Genomic DNA, 15850 nt, shown 5'->3' with positions numbered 1-15850 from the left:
AACATATTCTTGTCAAAATTGTGGCTATGACTTTAGTAGCTATAGGGGCGTGCTACCTTGACACAATTCTAACGTGAGTTCTGTCCGTAAGTGGTTTCCATCTGGAGAGTGGTATTCACATGCTTCGATTAGAGCCCCATATTACCCTGGTGAAGATGAGAAGCTTCGTGCATCCAGAATCAGTCGCCGGCGCGGTGGAAACTGCCCAAACACCCTCGAAGTTCTAGGGCAGTTGTTACAGTACGGGCCCTCGAGTGCCGAATCATCACTGAATCTCATTGCTGTCCTCCCCTCCAAAAGCTCAGTACCATGTCAACAAATCCAATCAAGCTTGGGGAATATGGTTCGGCTAGATAGGTGCATTTACAGAGAGGGGTTCAGTGAGCCAGCTTCCAGTTACATTATTACAAGCCAGGCCACCGGTAGTAGGACGATTGTCAATTACAACGAGCTGCCTGAAATGACTCGCACTGAGTTCGTAACTGCTGTTGAGCCCCTGCGTGCGGTAACTGATCGACCCTGGTTTCACTTTGAGGTGCATTAAATATTTGGTGAGGTGCTCAGCTGGTCGTGATACACGCTAACTCGGACTCAGGGCCGTGCACCAGATGTAACCTTGGAATGTATTCGTTATCTTCGGGAATATTTTCCAGGGGCGAAAATCAGTGTTGAGGTGGAAAAACCAGGCCGGCCAGGCTTGCAGGAGCTTGCAGACGTGGCAGATGTTGTTATCTACTCGAAGGGCTGGGCCCAGGTGAGATTTTATTTTCGGCTCTCTAAGCACATCTAATAGCTGAGCAGAGCAATGGATATACATCCGCTGAGGATTGCTTGCGGGATCAATCATTGAAGACAAGCCGAGCGTAGGCTTTACTGTCCAAGTCCTCAGAGCAATAATCTAATCTACGGTCTACAGATCCTTGCTGTGCTGTACTTGGGGTTCTGACGGGGCTGCAGCACTTGAACCAAAAATTGGCAACTTTGCTCATGTCCCGGCGCATACTGAAGAAGCGGGAGTCGTCGAGTGAGTTTTGAGCTTTCCAATGTACAACAGCACCAATTAGGCCATACTAACAGTCTACAGCACCATCGGAGCTGGGGATACATTTAATGCTGGCTTGCTATACGGCCTCATTTATCGGGGTCGGGATTGGGGTTTCCGAAAGAAATTGGAGTTTGCAAATCTGATTGCCGGCTTGAAGGTCACCCAAGAGGGCTTTACGGAACTGCAAAGAGCGTTGAACGTTCCATGATATTGACTCGCCTTTTCCTCAACCGAATTCTGTCGGATCTTTGAATTGTCGAAATTAAAATCGAAGTACTTGTCTTTTGTCAGGTCAATTTAGTTAATGTGCAAGAATGAAACACATATTTTGACACAATGAGAGACTTTTCTGGTCTGTTGAACATCAGTCTATCTTTTGAAGTGACATTGACATATAGATCCTGGAGGGTAAGTATGAAAGAATATGCTGTAGTTCACATTTCCCAAAATCATAAAGCAAGCCGGCTATGAAAACACCAACAAGCACTTGTTGCAACAAATGGAAGTTTGGCAGGAAGGTCAGGCGGTAAAGAGCAGCAAATAGATCAGTCGCCCACTTGGCACGTGATGCAACAAGGTCCAGGGCGGTGGAAAACAAAAAATATTCTGCCATCAACTTTTTGATCGCGGCCTTCTTTTGCACGTTCAATTTCAATTCCATTTTGACACAATCAACAGTCACCATGGCATCAGTTTACAAGAGTGTCTCAAAGAAGGCGGCTAGACAGCCCACTGAGGATGTGTCCGACGAGGATATGGAGATGGAGGAGCTCCTCAATGCGGAGGACGACACCACCGATAGCGAAGAGGAGGAGTCCGACGATGGCGAGGCGGCTGAGGTTGTGAAGAAGCAGCTTGCTTCTGGATTTATGCCCAAGACCCGAGTACTTATCTTGACCTCCAGAGGCGCTTCCTTCCGGTATGAGCATTGCACCTTGAGATATGTTGCATGGGTTTACTGATCTGACAATTTGCTTTTCTCTAGCCACCGACACCTCATGTCCGATATCTGCGGCCTCCTTCCCCATGCCCACAAAGAGACTAAGCTCGACACGAAAAAGAAGGCCGCTGGATATAACCTCCTCCTGAACTCTCTTGCCGATCTGCATTCCTGCAACGTTATCTTCTTCCTCGAGGCCAAGAAGAACGGCCAGGATCTTTATCTCTGGCTTTCACGCCCCCTAATGGCCCCACTATTAAGTTCCATCTCAACAACTTGCACACAATGGGCGAGCTCGGCGCTGGATTCGCAGGGAATTGCCTGAAGGGCGGCCGCGGCTTGGTCGTGTTCGATCGGTCCTTCGACGAGCAAGGCCCGGATATGGGCGCTCCTGGCAGTGAATACCGTGCGCTCGTTCGGGAGATGCTGCGCGGAGTTTTCTGTGTGCCCAAGCGTGGTGTCAGAGGCATGAAGCCATTCATCGACCGCATCATTGGTATCTTTGGAGTGGACGGCAAGATCTGGATTCGCGTCTATGAGATCCGTGAGTCTGAGGCTGGTAAGAAGAAGGACGGCGATGAGACTATCAAGCCCGTACCGAAGGGCAAAGACAACAGCCTGCCCGAGGTTTCTCTGGTCGAGATTGGCCCCCGTTTCGTTCTGACACCCATTGTCATTCTCGAGGGCAGCTTTGGTGGACCCGTCATCTACGAGAACAAGGAGTACGTTAGTCCCAACCAAGTCCGTAGCGACATCCGACGGGGCAAGGCTGGCCGTTACTCCCAGCGCCGAGATGGCCAGACTGATCGGGTGGCCAAGCGCTCCGATCTGGGACTGTCCGAGAACTCTGTGCGGAAGGTGGATGCGTTGGATACAAGGAAGCTATTTGCATAGGGGGTTTGTGTTTTTGTTTCGTCGTGCTATTTCTAGACTTGATATCCCTCGGGATGATGTTTCGACTACATGTGTATATTTGATGCGACGATTTCATCATGGTCCGTTAAGGCGTCGGGGCAAAGTCTCATCCTGGTTAATTTCAAAAGTTGATTATTTCTATGTATCTGTTCCTTTGTTTTGCCTATTTCATTGCCATCCGAACAGCTTTTTCTTCAGAATAACAGGCAGGTTGGTCCCATGGATGGACCTCGGGACGCAAGGGGCAACATTAGCTAAGCGCCATATAAAGCCCTCCCTGGCCTCGACGCCATCGCCCGAACCCAAGTCTGTCTTTGCCTCCTGACACCATCTATCATGGCATCTGTTTCGTTGGCTAGCCCTATATGGCTACAAGGCGCTTGCTCTTCCAATATGTTTACTTCTGACCCTATGCTCTCCCTTCCTTCTGTTAGCCCCAACGGCGGGGTCTATATCCAATAGGTCCACCGTACGCGTGACAAGTCTACGAGTTGCTGCTCGCTTCAATTCGTGACAACACTGTCTAAATCAATTCATTTATAAATCCTCGAAAACCAGCTATCTTCTTCCGAATTACCTGGTACAAATACCAGCCCCTCATCAAGTAAGTCATCGCTCATCGACACTCTCTGGGTCACTCTAATGGTGTTTTCTTTACAGCAACCATATAGATCTTTCCATCATGCGAATTGATCATCTTGCAACGGAGCTTTTGCTCCATATATTTCGATCATGCGACTCAGTCTCCGATGTCTTGAATCTATCAGTCATCTGCCGTCGACTGCACCGCGTCCTCAACTCAACAAGCAAACTGCATATCTTAGCCAGTGCCGCGGAGACCGAATTTGGTCCCCTCGTCGATGCCATTCAAGTAGTGACGCAAAATGAAAGCCAGCCCGCTCATCTCATCCGACGTCCTCCTATGTCTGATTTCCTTCTGAAACAAGTCATTCAGCTGGGTATGGTAGCGCGAAAATGGGAGACGATCTACCCGTTTAAGAAGTGGAAGGTAGACTTTGAGAATCGTCGCTTGCTCACCGACGAAGAGCGATTCCGGCTGCGCCGCGCAGTATACCGACTATGGCTGTATCACAGTGCATTCCATTCCCATGTTTATGATCGCTATTCTCGTAGTCTTCGCCATGTGGTGTTGGAGCGCGCTCAGTTGCTCCACAACTGGTCCACGCAGGAGCTGGCCGAGATTGAGGATTTGCGTCTCGTCATGTGTGATATTGTCCAGAACCACATATGCCCTAGTAATGGGACCATTCAACGGAAATTCCGCAAGCGTTATCCAGACAGCAGCCAGCAACTCTCGTTCAATATCCACCTCAATTATCCTCCACTTTCAACTACTTCTCTGTCTTCCCAAGGTCACACCTTGGTTCACAAAGACCCTGCTGCCTCGATTCAACAATACTTCCATACGGCGCATCCGAGTAATTACGCCGAATCGCCAGCCAAATACCGGTCTCGGTTTCGCAATGACCTCTCCCATGATCCAGGCTATGAAGGTTGGGGTGATGAGATCCCGCATTACTATATCATGCAGGACATGCTCAAGCTCGATCCTGGCCAGATTTTATGGCTGCGAGACCATGCTTTGCTGAAGGAACAGGTAGAGGAGTATGTCTGGTCTCTAGGGGAATGGTTCCGCAACAACGGCGAAACGTTTGGTGACACGTTGGAATACGTTATGAATGAACGTGGGTTCGAGGTCGGAGAATTGCGATCTGCAGTGGCTGACCGTGACATGGGCATTGTCCTAGACTAGATTTGTGCTTGTCTTGTTTTTGAATCTATCGAAATACATATCTGTGCATGGACTTTTAATTTTTCTTGCTGTACGACATACCATATGGGTAAATTAATATATGAACTCACGCAAATACTCGAAATATGGAGGCCCTGTCGGCGCTGCAAATCGTATATACAACATAACGATCTCTTACTAGCAAGCACTGTCTATGGGTGGACACCCGTGGCCCCGGGGACAGGCGCTAGTTATCCAACTCGCTATAACAGGTTAGACCAGAGAAGTAAATTACCTTGTGGAGCACGTGGACCCTTTCCCTCATGACACAAGGCATTCACGCTTTTTCTTGTTGGCATTGCACGACTACATTGTACAGTTCTACTAAATGGGTGGAATGGATATACGAATTTGAGAATTTTCATACAAAAGCCACGCAGCCGCAATGTTAGACGCCCAACCAAGCTGTGTTCACCATCGTAGAAACATATCACACCCGTTGGGCGAACGGAAAAAAAAGGGGATCAATTTCGTTGGGGACCACGGGAAAAAAAAAACGAACAAGAGAAAAGGACCGAAGGGGAATCCGGCAGCTGATACCATCAAGTCCGGTAAACTCCTATTCTTCCCGTGTGGCTTCTCTAGCAGATCCCGCCTGTGTATCATCTTTGTAGCCATCGAATTTCAGACTCCCAACACATATCAAGACCATCTCAACGTCGCATCACAAAAGAAGAGTCGTGGCAGTCGGTGCATCGTCCTTACGAAGGGTAATCTAGCAGCAGCCCTGCTTCTGCTCGCTGTCTTGCTTGCTGGGGTCGATAACGGGACGGCGGTCGAGGACCTGCTGGCCACCCTCTCCGTTGTCGAGAGCCTTGCTGGAAACGATGCGGTAGATTTCTATCGAAATTAGTCTTCAAATGCCAAATTCTATGAAATCGAAAACCAACCTGTAAGGATGTTCTGGAAGGCCAGCTCAACGTTGCTGGCATCAAGAGCAGAGGTCTCGATGAATGAAAGGTTGTTCTCGCCTACTGAATGTCAGCGCCACACTATGAAATCGATTGTCGGGAAACGAACTGGCAAACTGCTTGGCCTCCTCGGTGGGGACCGCACGCAGGTGGCGCAAATCGCTCTTGTTACCGACGAGCATGATGACGATGTTAGAGTCGGCGTGATCCCGTAGCTCCTTCAACCACCGGTTGACATTCTCGTAGGTCTGGTGCTTGCTAATATCGTAAACGAGGAGGGCGCCGACAGCGCCACGGTAGTAGGCAGAGGTAATCGCACGGTAGCGCTCCTGACCAGCGGTATCCCAAATCTGTGCCTTGATTGTCTTCGAATCGACTTGAATGGACCGGGTTGCGAACTCCACACCGATCGTTGACTTCGAATCCAGGTTGAACTCGTTGCGGGTGAAACGACTCAAGAGGTTAGATTTACCAACACCGGAGTCTCCAATAAGCACCACTGTTCACTCCACAATACCTCCGCGGTCAGCCTCGGGATCTTTTGTGAGGGGCAACAAGGGGTGGTGGATAAGACGAGGGCGGGCATCAGCGTAAGGTGGCGACGTTACCTTTGAAGAGAAACTGTGGGGGATATCATCGTCAGCATACAGTTCTGAAATATAGAGGATCTAGTCGTCCCAAATCAACTCACATCATATTCATCGTTGGCCATTTTGAATGTGGTCGAGCTAGTACAGCTCGAAAGGTGGTATCAAAGTACAGGTAAACGTGGCGGGCAAGTGAGGACTGAGGGGGTGTACTTGGAGACTTGAGAGGGTGGAAGTCAGATACGTCAGTACTGATCTCACAGCAGGCAGAAGGAAAACCAGGGGAGCGCACACACGGGAAGTAATAGAGAATCAGCAGGGGATAGTCAGTGATACCTGGGCCGAGTGTCTCTCCTTAATCGTGCCCACCCATTGTGGATTAGCGCATCACGTGGGTTGGCGTTTGGCATGCGGGCGGTATCTTTTATCGGGCAGTAATTGTAACTATCAAACGTTCTTGTTCTTGCTCTTGCTCGCCCTGCTCGTCTTGCTTTTGCTATGTCCTCGAGCGTTTTCCCCTTCTTTTCCCTTTCATATCCACCATATCCAACAGGCATGAAATACGGTAGGCACTCGCTCTATCTTAATATCCTGAGTACTGCCTTGCTTGTACCTTAAGCATGGCGTATTGGACGCTGCACAATGAAGCATTTGTTGACTTGATTCGCTAGGCTACTACAATGGCATCGCATTCTGAAATGGGCGATGCCCCTGATCAAAATGATATTGGTGATGTCGACTCTCTGGCATCTACCGTAGAAAGCGACCCGGAAGCGGAGTACCTCGTGAATGACATCCATGCGGAACGGAGGTTCTACGTAGAACCAGATTCCGAGGATGACGAAGGTGTCTTTATTACTCAGTATTTGGTCGAGTGGACTGGGTACAGCATGGATAGGTGCAGCTGGGAGCCGAGGGAAATGTTTACTTCGGAAGAGACCCTAGATGCCTGGGAAAAAAGAAAAAGCAAATTGTCGAGGGCAAGCTTAAGCCTAGCTTTAATCTCAAGTCATGGGAGAAGAAGATGGCTCAGTTGGAGAAGACGACAAAAAAGCGAAAAGAAGCCAGAAGGCGTAAACGAGAGCAAAGGGCACGACAGAAAAGCCTCCCTCAGGCTGAATCGTCTCGACTGGCCAACTCCGATACGATAGATGCGCACGAGCCCGAAGCAGGTGTTGCATCTGACAGAGCTCCCAGTCCTCCATCCGTGGATTCTACCATCCAGGCCTTATTTGTTCCCGCTGAAACTCCGCCGCCATCAAAAGCTGTGGCTCGCCAGTGGTTGCAACAAATAGCACCTCCAACATCAGATACATCGAGTGCGCAAACCCCTGGGAACGAGCCGCCAGGATCAACAACCATGGTTCCACAGGCAGAAACAACACTAGACAAGCCAAATTCACGACTCGCGAAGAGACTTAATACCAAGCACAAGCCCCCGGCGCGCCCGAAAAGCCCCCCACAAGCCGCAAAGCCAGCATTGTCTTCTTTTGGGACAGGCCCGGGAACCAAGCGCGCATACCGTGAAAATAAATGGAGCGAACGAGCACCGGATTTGTCACAGATGGAGCTGATGAAACCTTCTGAATTTCCACCAAGGACGAACATAGGCGCCACCACCTCAGTCGTTGGCCCATCTGTGACAAGTCCCAAATCCCCGAAAGCCGCAAACCAGCCTGCTTCTGAGAACTCGGTCAGCTTGACCTGTCCACTAAAAGCTGGTCAAACAAACGGTAAAGCTACGACACAGCCACAGAAGCCTGCTGTTCTCGCGCCCTCATCAGTCATGGCTCCTCCAGAGTCTCGCTCTTCGAAATTAAGCCCTACTGTCTCTATTTCCTCCTCAGCTACCCAACCAAAGCCCCTTCCACAGACCAACCTCACCCAGCCGGTCGATTCTGTGGATCCTACTGTCTCTACTTTCTCCCCGCGAGGTGAGGCTCTCTTGACAAATCCTGGGCGGTCAACCTCTGCCTTTACTGCGCCGTCATCAGCTCCCCGGGCCCCATTGCAGGACAATATCGACTCGCCTACCGGCCCTTCGGCCTCGCCTCGCACAGTCTCCCCCCCGGCTGTTCTTTCTGGAGCCCGTGCTAAGGCTACCTCAAAGAAACCTGCTGGACTCTCGGATTCCCCCACTGTTCTCTCACCAGCCATTCCAACTAGGGCCCGTGCAATCCCCAATCTCGAGAGGCCTACTGAGAATCGAGGCTCTCGGGATAGCCGCGAGACAGTCCGAGGACATGACACATATAGACTGGAGTCAGCCTACAGCACAGTTAGGGCTGATACCTACCGACCGTCCGACCTCTCACGTCAGCCGTCCCCGTCTCGATGGTCACCACCGCCTCGCCGGTCGTCGCCCCTCCGACGATCACCACCCCCCGAAGGTCGCGCTCACCACCTTCTCGTCGGCCATCGCCATCTCGATGGTCACCACCACCTCGCCGGCTATCTCCACCCCGACGTTCACCACCACCTCGTCGGCCATCGCCATCCCGATGGTCACCACCACCTCGGCGGTCGTCGCCCCTCCGACGATCACCACCCTCCCGAAAGTCACGATCACCGTCCCCCAGTCGACCGTCAAGGTCCTCTCGCCGTGATATGGGTAGTTCTTACATGGCGGCCCAAATTGCAAGAATGCCGGTTCGTAGTTGCCGGGCGCGCGGTTGCATTAACATTGGTGATTACTGGTGCAACAAAGCCTTGGGAGAGGTTCTTGTCCACATGTTTATCGGACCCGACAAGAGACCCCTCGGTGCTTTCAGACTATGCGACATCCGTCAGGATGTTCGGAAATCTCTGATATCGACTAAGAACCTAAAAACGAACCAAATCGAGCTTTGGTTTAAGCACCTATGCACAGTCAGAGAGTACGAAAGATTGTGTGAATCCAGTGTCAGTATCAGATCCGTAGATTTGTCTCCCATAATGCTAAAATTGGCCATAGGAGATAAATTCTGTACGGAGTACCGGCTGGGTCGAGGGCTTCAGCGACACCAACGAAAATCTCTTTCATCTAGCAGAGGATCTGCGAAAGGACGACCTCATCGCCATTCACTATCCTACGGAGCAAAGAAAGGGACCTCAAGTTGTCTGGCTTGCTTGGTCACGTGGATCACAGGAATTCAAGTTTCCACATCCTGATGATGAAGTGCCACCCGGAGTTCCTCTACTCGTTGCTGCTCGCAGTATGCTCGCGCCAATCATAGCTCTAGCGGCAAGTGGACCTAGCCAGCCTAGTGAACGACCGCATAGCCTTTTGCCAGATGCATCGCTTTCACTGCGCGTGGAGCCCCCTAGTACAAGTGATGGCCTAGGGTCTGGCAGTCCCGCAAGACGGTCGAACTTTCACCATGATACGAGAATGAGTGGATCCTTGCAATCGCGAGAGACGCTGGCCCCAGCACCGGCCCAAACCCTTCTGCCCGCAAATCAACTCAAAGATAATTCAATTTGCACTAACCCCCAACCCCAAGGTAACCTCGCGAGTCAAGCGGCTCAAGCAGCAACTCAGGCGCTTGACGAGTACATGAAAGCCCACAAAATCAGTGTGGAAGAACTTGCGACAATCGAGGAAGGCGGAAAACTATCGAAGGCACATATGTTCTATCTGCACTTTCCCCGAGGCAATGAGGAAGTGGGAACGGACCTGGAGCTTCTGCAGGCACTTTTGAAATACTATGACAAGATCATTTTCACAAGCGACAGCCCCGAAGGTTGGGCAAAATTTGTGCACAGCAGCAGACAGGGCGTGGCCATAGTATGTGACCGATGTTTACACGTCCACAATTGTCAAACAACTAATTAAGAGCAGTTCCACGAATCATTCGCCGGATACGATACGTTGCAGCCTCCACTGAATTCTGTGCTTCCTACCAACTCGTTCAATTTCTGGATTGTTCGCATTCAAAGACCACTGGAATTAGTTGATCCCCGTTATTGTTCACCCGGTGACCACGGCCTACGCATCTTTCCATATGGCGGTGTCATACTTCTCACCGAAGATATGTTGACAGACCTAAAGGGGGTGGCGGTCACTCTCCAATGGATTCGGAATATAAACAAGTACAAACGCAGGTCTTGGACGCTGATGCTACCCCCCGGGATACTTGAGTGGATCGAAAGGAGACTCAGTGATAAGAAGTACTCGCAAGATCATGGGCTGTATGTTGTACCCCTTTACCGCTATTTGGCTCAGGCTTCTAACAAACCTAACCTTAGCCTGCTGCTCATCCACATGTTGATCATTAAGAACAATGCCACGGACGCTCACACCGGCTTGTTTGATAAAGCTAGTCTACACCTTAACTCAAAAAGCAACGTCATCGCACCCTCCCTTAATGAATACGGTACTCGCACAGAGCACCACGACCTCAAGATTCAGGACAAAGTCGAACGCGATGCAGATCATCTCGTCGAATTCTTCGCCGGATGGTCATTGATAAACATCCCACGCTTCCGAAACTTCATCGCTGTCACATCTCTGGGTGCTTCTACCGGGCAACGGTGGGACAAATGGGGCCATATGACTGCCATGCGAGGTGGTTTCGCCCATTTTTTCAAACGATTCAAAATAGACTCGGCAGGCCTTATGGGCTACCTGTCAGGTGGTACCAAGCTACAGTCTTCTACTAGCCAAATAACTACCCCGGTGACCGCGACCACACCCCAGACGCCTAATTGGGCATCTTACAACTCCAACGCCTCTGTCCAGTCTACCTTCACAGGCAGTCCGAACGGTAAGGGCACGAACAAGTACCCTGCTCCCTACAAGTGATCCTTGCGAAGTTCCGACCAAAGCAGGTTACGCGCACATACGCATGTTCTCCTTTTTGCACAATCTTTTGCGATACCCCGGTCGATCTGTTCTTGTATGTATTATGCATAAAAAGCTATGAGGTCATGAAATGAATTGAAATTAGTTAGTCACCATATGTGAGAGTCTACTAGGTAGCTTGTAGCAAGGCATACTAGTTTTGTCCAACTGCATTCAAAATTGAGACTCAATGCTTGATCAGTCATGGAAGACCTACCTAGGTACCTAGGTATCGTACGAGTGTTCGCGATCTTCAAAAGGAGACATGTAGTTCTGCTAACCTGCACGCTAATTGCTGCCAATATGACCGGAATGAGAAGAAAAACGCCTGGAAAGATATAGATAGACACCGAGAATGAGACGAAAGATGAAAATGTACCATTTATTTACACTTAACCAGTCGCTCGATTCTGGTATTCCTGGAAGTTCAACCCATTGGAGCCATCTGCATCATCTTGCGTTTTACTCTTTTGATCCTGGTCTTTCTTTTCCCTCCGAGTTTTCGCTTCCCACTGGCTTTCCTCGGCGGAAATCATAGCATGGAAACGTCCGCCCTGTCCACGGGCAAGGTAGATGGGCTGTTCCTTGCGGTCGGCTACAGCCTCGGTCACGAGAACGAATTTCACACTCGAGCCGGGCGCTTCGAACATGGCGTCACTTAGAATGGTCTCCAACTCAGTTCGCAGCGCGCGTGCGCCGGTGCCCATTGCGAAGGCATTACCGGCGACTTTGTGGAGTGCCGGTGTGGTGAAGCGCAGCTCGATACCCGAGAGGGAGAATAGGGTCGTGTATTGGGCTAGAAGGGAGTTGCGGGGTTCGGTTAGGATGCGCATAAGTAAGGGTTGAGAGAGAGCAGAGAGAGCGGCGGTGACAGGAATCCTGCCGATCAACTCTGGGATGAAGCCGTAGCTTTGCAGGTCTGAGGGTGTTAACAGGTCGAGTGCGTTGAAATAGGTTGGCTCGGCGCCAGAGCCAGCTGGCGAGGCAGAGGAGAAGAAAGGGAGATGCTTCTTATACAGCGCTTCTTCCTCAGACCCTGGGAGGATTGGAAGTGGCTGGTTGGTAGAGATGTTGGGTGAACCGGGGAAATCACTAGTGTTTGACGCGGGCCGAACTGGCTGACCGAATCCTATGGATCCACGGGATATTCGATCCATGATAGCTTTGTGCAGTCCGACGAAGGCGCCAGAGAACACGAACAAAATGTTGTCCGTGCGCACATTGTACACTTCTCCCTTGCCAGCTGGGTTTGGGTTGTTGGGTTGAAATGACCCATTCCCCAAGGGACTGTTGGAGGGATAGCTATTCGGGGCACTAGTTGCGCGGGGGTTCTTCTCTGGCTTGGCCTGGACCTGCACGGTTGTGCCTTCAATGATCTTCAGGAGCGCTTGTTGTACGCCTTCACCGCCGACATCTTTGCCATGACTAACCTTCGCGGCTGCAATCTTGTCCACCTCATCAAGGACAATTATTCCACGCTCCGCCTGCTCCACGTTGTAGTCTGCAGCGGCCAAAAGTCGGTGAACACACACTTCGGCGTCCTCTCCAATGTAACCGGCTTGGGTGAACACAGTGCAGTCGGAAATACTGAAAGGCACAGAAAGCACCCGAGCAAGGGTCTTTGCCATAAGTGTCTTCCCTACACCAGACGGACCGAGTAACAAAATATTGGACTTTTCAAGTTGTAGCGGCGACGTATCGGCAAAACCTGCTTGTTCTAAGGGGGTGTTTGGGCGGGATCTGGGGGTTTGAGGTACGTTGGTAGTCTTCTGCACACCTGTAATATCATCTGTTGTACCGAAAAAAATAAATTAGAAAACAAGCGGCAACATCAAAAATCAATAGGTGATATACCGTCTAAATGATGAGTCTCAAGTGCTTCCCTCCGCTGACGCTTCGCAAGAGCCTCGGCTGCTTCTTCCTCACGGCGCACCAACTCTTGCACGCGCTGGTAGTGATTGTACACGGCGACACTGAGCACTTTCTTCGCGCGATCCTGACCGACGACGTATTGATCGAGATATTGCTTTAAGACCTTCGGTGTGATGCGGGGGGCGCCAAAGGCCGGTGTTGATCCTAATGGTCCGGAAGTAGGGACTCCAGTTTCATAGCTACCAGTAAATGGCTGGGATGTAAATTCTGACCGGTTGAATTGAGACGACGTCGGAAATCTGGTGGAGGAGCTGGACAGTTTGCGTGTTGACCAGCTGTATGATTGAGGAAGCCGATACCGGGCAATGTCACGACAAGCCAAGGCGGCCGGCAGGCGACGCTGTAAATGCCGCCACAGCATTGCTCGGCGCCAGTAGATCACAGAAGGTTTATGAGAGACAGATAGAGAGCCCTTGATTCACAAAGCAAAGGAAGGACCTCGGGAGGATTGGAGAGCAATGGATCAGATACCGGATAGCTCCCCCGCAGGCCCCGGGGTGATCTTATCTGATGAGTCATCGGGCCGATGAACCGGCTATTCACGGATAAATTGAACTGCAATATAACGATTTTTATAGTATTATAGTATGTCGGTGGTAACTAGAGACAATTGAGAGTTATAATTCGGTGCTCGAAGCTTAAAATACGAGCCATGACAACCCTCAAATGCAGCGCATCTAGATCCATAATTCTCACAGTTGTCAAATCCCTGTTTCGATCCGTTGATGGCGACGAGAAATTACACTTATCTCAGATCTCAGTAAAGCAAATACATTAGGAGCCAGACCCATGGGTCTCACAAGTCATTTTGAGCGGACAACAATCCCCGTATCTACACTCCTCAGCAGGTATGGGATCTGAGGAGAAGTACCATTCATCTCCTGGGGGTGTTGAGCAGCGAGGATTGGAATTATGCAGGAATATGTATGTGCTTTAGAAAATGAGCTGGCTGGAAACATATCTTTCAATACTTGCTGTTGCAAATTCAGCTCTGTTTCCTAGATGAATATCATTTTTGCGCACTGATATGTAGCATTGTCTCACCATGGAGCTCTACTATGCAGACAAAAATACAGTTGACTGCCTAAGTAGCTCTGTGTAGGGAGGGCAAGGGCAAGGGCAAGTGTCCGTTTTGGGAAGGTACGTGTGTGTTGTTGGATTTTGGGAAGGTGCGACTGTTATCTGGTTTAGGAAGGCACGCGTGTTGCTGGAGGTATAAAAGGACCCCTCCCACCTTTCTTCCTCTTCTCTTCTTCTTCCTTCTTCCTCTCAACCCTCTCGACCACAATGTCTCTCCGTAGCCCCCAGAGACGGCGTAGGCGGAGGGTGCCGGCACTTGGTGCTCATATCTACGGAGATCTCAACATCATTACCATTGTTGAGGTCTGCCGTATGCCGGACGATACGCACCCTGATCAAACTCCAGTTCTCGTGCGAGCCCTTGAATAAAGTCATGGCTGAGTATTTGTGCGCACGAATACTCCATAGCCATTGGCGGTCCCACGGAATACATTCTCTATTCTTTCTTACGTGTGAAGATACTTAAAATAGTCTCATGATATCTGATAGATAAAGCTCTTTCATGACAATGATTGGTATTGGGTGATTTGATCTCTAATGTCGAAGGTTGCTCGATGGCGTCCGTGGCCCCAGAAGGCGTTTTATCCCCTAGAGATATAGGAATGTTTGAACGTCAAGACCTGCTCAGAACCGGGTCTAAATTCCACGGTTCAGATCGAATGGACGCAAGTGGTTCGATCATGTTTTGTTTGAGCGCAGTAGACTCAGCGCATTCGCCTAGACTCAACTATTAGGAAGAGCTCTGGATGTGCTCATTCCACGTCGTTGCCGGAGTTCACTTGTTAGACAGATATTTACGGCTAACAGCAACCGAGGCGGTGGTGGCCCAGTCACTGACCGAAGGTGTTTTTTTTATTTTTGTCCAGGCCACCTTATTTATTCGCCTTGAACACAGGCTGCTGTTCCATCGTCTGCGAGATGAAGTTACGGAGGGCTGACCACCGACCGGCCGTCGGGTTCGACTCGTTGCTCGTCTCGCCATTGTTGGCAGCCGGGGCTGATGTGATGTTGGACATCTCAACCAGGTTCTTGTTGAAGCGGTCTCGCTCCAGTTTCTCTAGTTTCTCCCGGCGCTTCAAGGCACCTGGCTTGTGTCTCAGGGTCTTCTGCTTGATGACGTTCACTTGACTGGCGGCATCGTTGGATTCTTCAGCCTCGGGCAAGGCATCGGCTAAAGATTCGAGGTTGGTGACAAGTTTTTTTGACGCTCGTCGACGCTTAGGAGTCTTCTGAGAATTTTTCTCGATCTTTGACACGAGGGCAGCATGCTTGATCTGACGCTTATCTCTCTTGCTCGTGCGAAATTCGTCACCAAAGACACTGGGTTTGGCTATCGCGCCTCTGCCCGGGGCAGGTTTCGTCATTGTCTTGCGGATTGGGGCCTGTAAAGGTAGAACGATAATTAACCGGCTGAAAGTGGAAACAAGATATGTAATAATGCAGCTTACCATGCTCGCATGTGAGATCTACAGCGGGGAGCAACAGAGGACGAAATTGCTACGGGAAAAGCGAAACCCCGTCTCCAATTGTTCACCGCCTGCATCCACTCTCCCCACTGTTTTTTTTCAGGAACTCAACGCTGTTTGGCTCTTCCACACAATTAGTCCATGTATGTGTCAAGGGCACAACGAAAAGGGAAAAAAGATAAAGGAAAAGACCGCGACTGACGTTATCAAGTTATCGTGTGCTAAATTGCCTCTCCGAATTTCGACGGCTTTCCGGTGACATCAGACGTGATCAGAAGGCAATCCCGAAAAGGCTGAAATTATTGGGGACCCAGCACGATAACTTTTATGGACATACGT

The 15850-nt window shown here is 50.3% G+C and overlaps 8 protein-coding genes across 8 annotated transcripts; 4 read left to right on the top strand and 4 right to left on the bottom strand.

The window, feature by feature from the left end:
* Positions 1-26: 26 nt before the first annotated feature.
* Positions 27-1253, top strand: N7489_009967 (ketohexokinase; the record flags this gene model as incomplete). The annotated part of the gene is made up of 6 exons (XM_056715716.1): positions 27-73; positions 133-535; positions 596-754; positions 802-863; positions 917-1024; positions 1085-1253. 6 exons carry the CDS (start codon positions 27-29, stop codon positions 1251-1253), a joined length of 948 nt encoding a protein of 315 aa, XP_056563338.1.
* A 475-nt stretch (positions 1254-1728) lies between these two features.
* N7489_009966 (ribosome biogenesis protein BRX1) lies at positions 1729-2879 on the top strand (the record flags this gene model as incomplete). The annotated part of the gene is made up of 3 exons (XM_056715715.1): positions 1729-1964; positions 2031-2163; positions 2247-2879. 3 exons carry the CDS (start codon positions 1729-1731, stop codon positions 2877-2879), a joined length of 1002 nt encoding a protein of 333 aa, XP_056563337.1.
* A 703-nt stretch (positions 2880-3582) lies between these two features.
* Positions 3583-4674, top strand: N7489_009965 (F-box protein; the record flags this gene model as incomplete). Its single annotated transcript, XM_056715714.1, has 1 exon — positions 3583-4674. The coding sequence occupies one exon, from the start codon at positions 3583-3585 to the stop codon at positions 4672-4674; it is 1092 nt and encodes a 363-aa protein (XP_056563336.1).
* Positions 4675-5428: 754 nt separating this feature from the next.
* N7489_009964 (Rab family GTPase) lies at positions 5429-6336 on the bottom strand (the record flags this gene model as incomplete). Its single annotated transcript, XM_056715713.1, has 5 exons — positions 5429-5553; positions 5604-5684; positions 5734-6123; positions 6233-6245; positions 6316-6336. 5 exons carry the CDS (start codon positions 6334-6336, stop codon positions 5429-5431), a joined length of 630 nt encoding a protein of 209 aa, XP_056563335.1.
* Positions 6337-6891: 555 nt separating this feature from the next.
* On the top strand, positions 6892-10994 carry N7489_009963 (uncharacterized protein; the record flags this gene model as incomplete). The annotated part of the gene is made up of 5 exons (XM_056715712.1): positions 6892-7094; positions 7157-8822; positions 9165-9977; positions 10032-10381; positions 10439-10994. The coding sequence occupies 5 exons, from the start codon at positions 6892-6894 to the stop codon at positions 10992-10994; spliced, it is 3588 nt and encodes a 1195-aa protein (XP_056563334.1).
* A 431-nt stretch (positions 10995-11425) lies between these two features.
* N7489_009962 (putative ATP-dependent Clp protease) lies at positions 11426-13326 on the bottom strand (the record flags this gene model as incomplete). Its single annotated transcript, XM_056715711.1, has 2 exons — positions 11426-12822; positions 12888-13326. 2 exons carry the CDS (start codon positions 13324-13326, stop codon positions 11426-11428), a joined length of 1836 nt encoding a protein of 611 aa, XP_056563333.1.
* A 908-nt stretch (positions 13327-14234) lies between these two features.
* N7489_009961 (uncharacterized protein) lies at positions 14235-14420 on the bottom strand (the record flags this gene model as incomplete). The annotated part of the gene is made up of 1 exon (XM_056715710.1): positions 14235-14420. The coding sequence occupies one exon, from the start codon at positions 14418-14420 to the stop codon at positions 14235-14237; it is 186 nt and encodes a 61-aa protein (XP_056563332.1).
* Positions 14421-14917: 497 nt separating this feature from the next.
* N7489_009960 (FAM207/SLX9 family protein) lies at positions 14918-15496 on the bottom strand (the record flags this gene model as incomplete). Its single annotated transcript, XM_056715709.1, has 2 exons — positions 14918-15427; positions 15494-15496. The coding sequence occupies 2 exons, from the start codon at positions 15494-15496 to the stop codon at positions 14918-14920; spliced, it is 513 nt and encodes a 170-aa protein (XP_056563331.1).
* Between the last annotated feature and the right edge of the window lie 354 nt (positions 15497-15850).

Source organism: Penicillium chrysogenum, assembly GCF_028827035.1.
Source record: "Penicillium chrysogenum strain IBT 35668 chromosome Unknown utg000005l_segment0_segment0, whole genome shotgun sequence".
NCBI lineage: Eukaryota > Fungi > Ascomycota > Eurotiomycetes > Eurotiales > Aspergillaceae > Penicillium > Penicillium chrysogenum.
The sequence above is the reverse complement of the archived record's forward strand: the minus strand, read 5'-3'. Positions and strand labels throughout refer to the sequence as shown.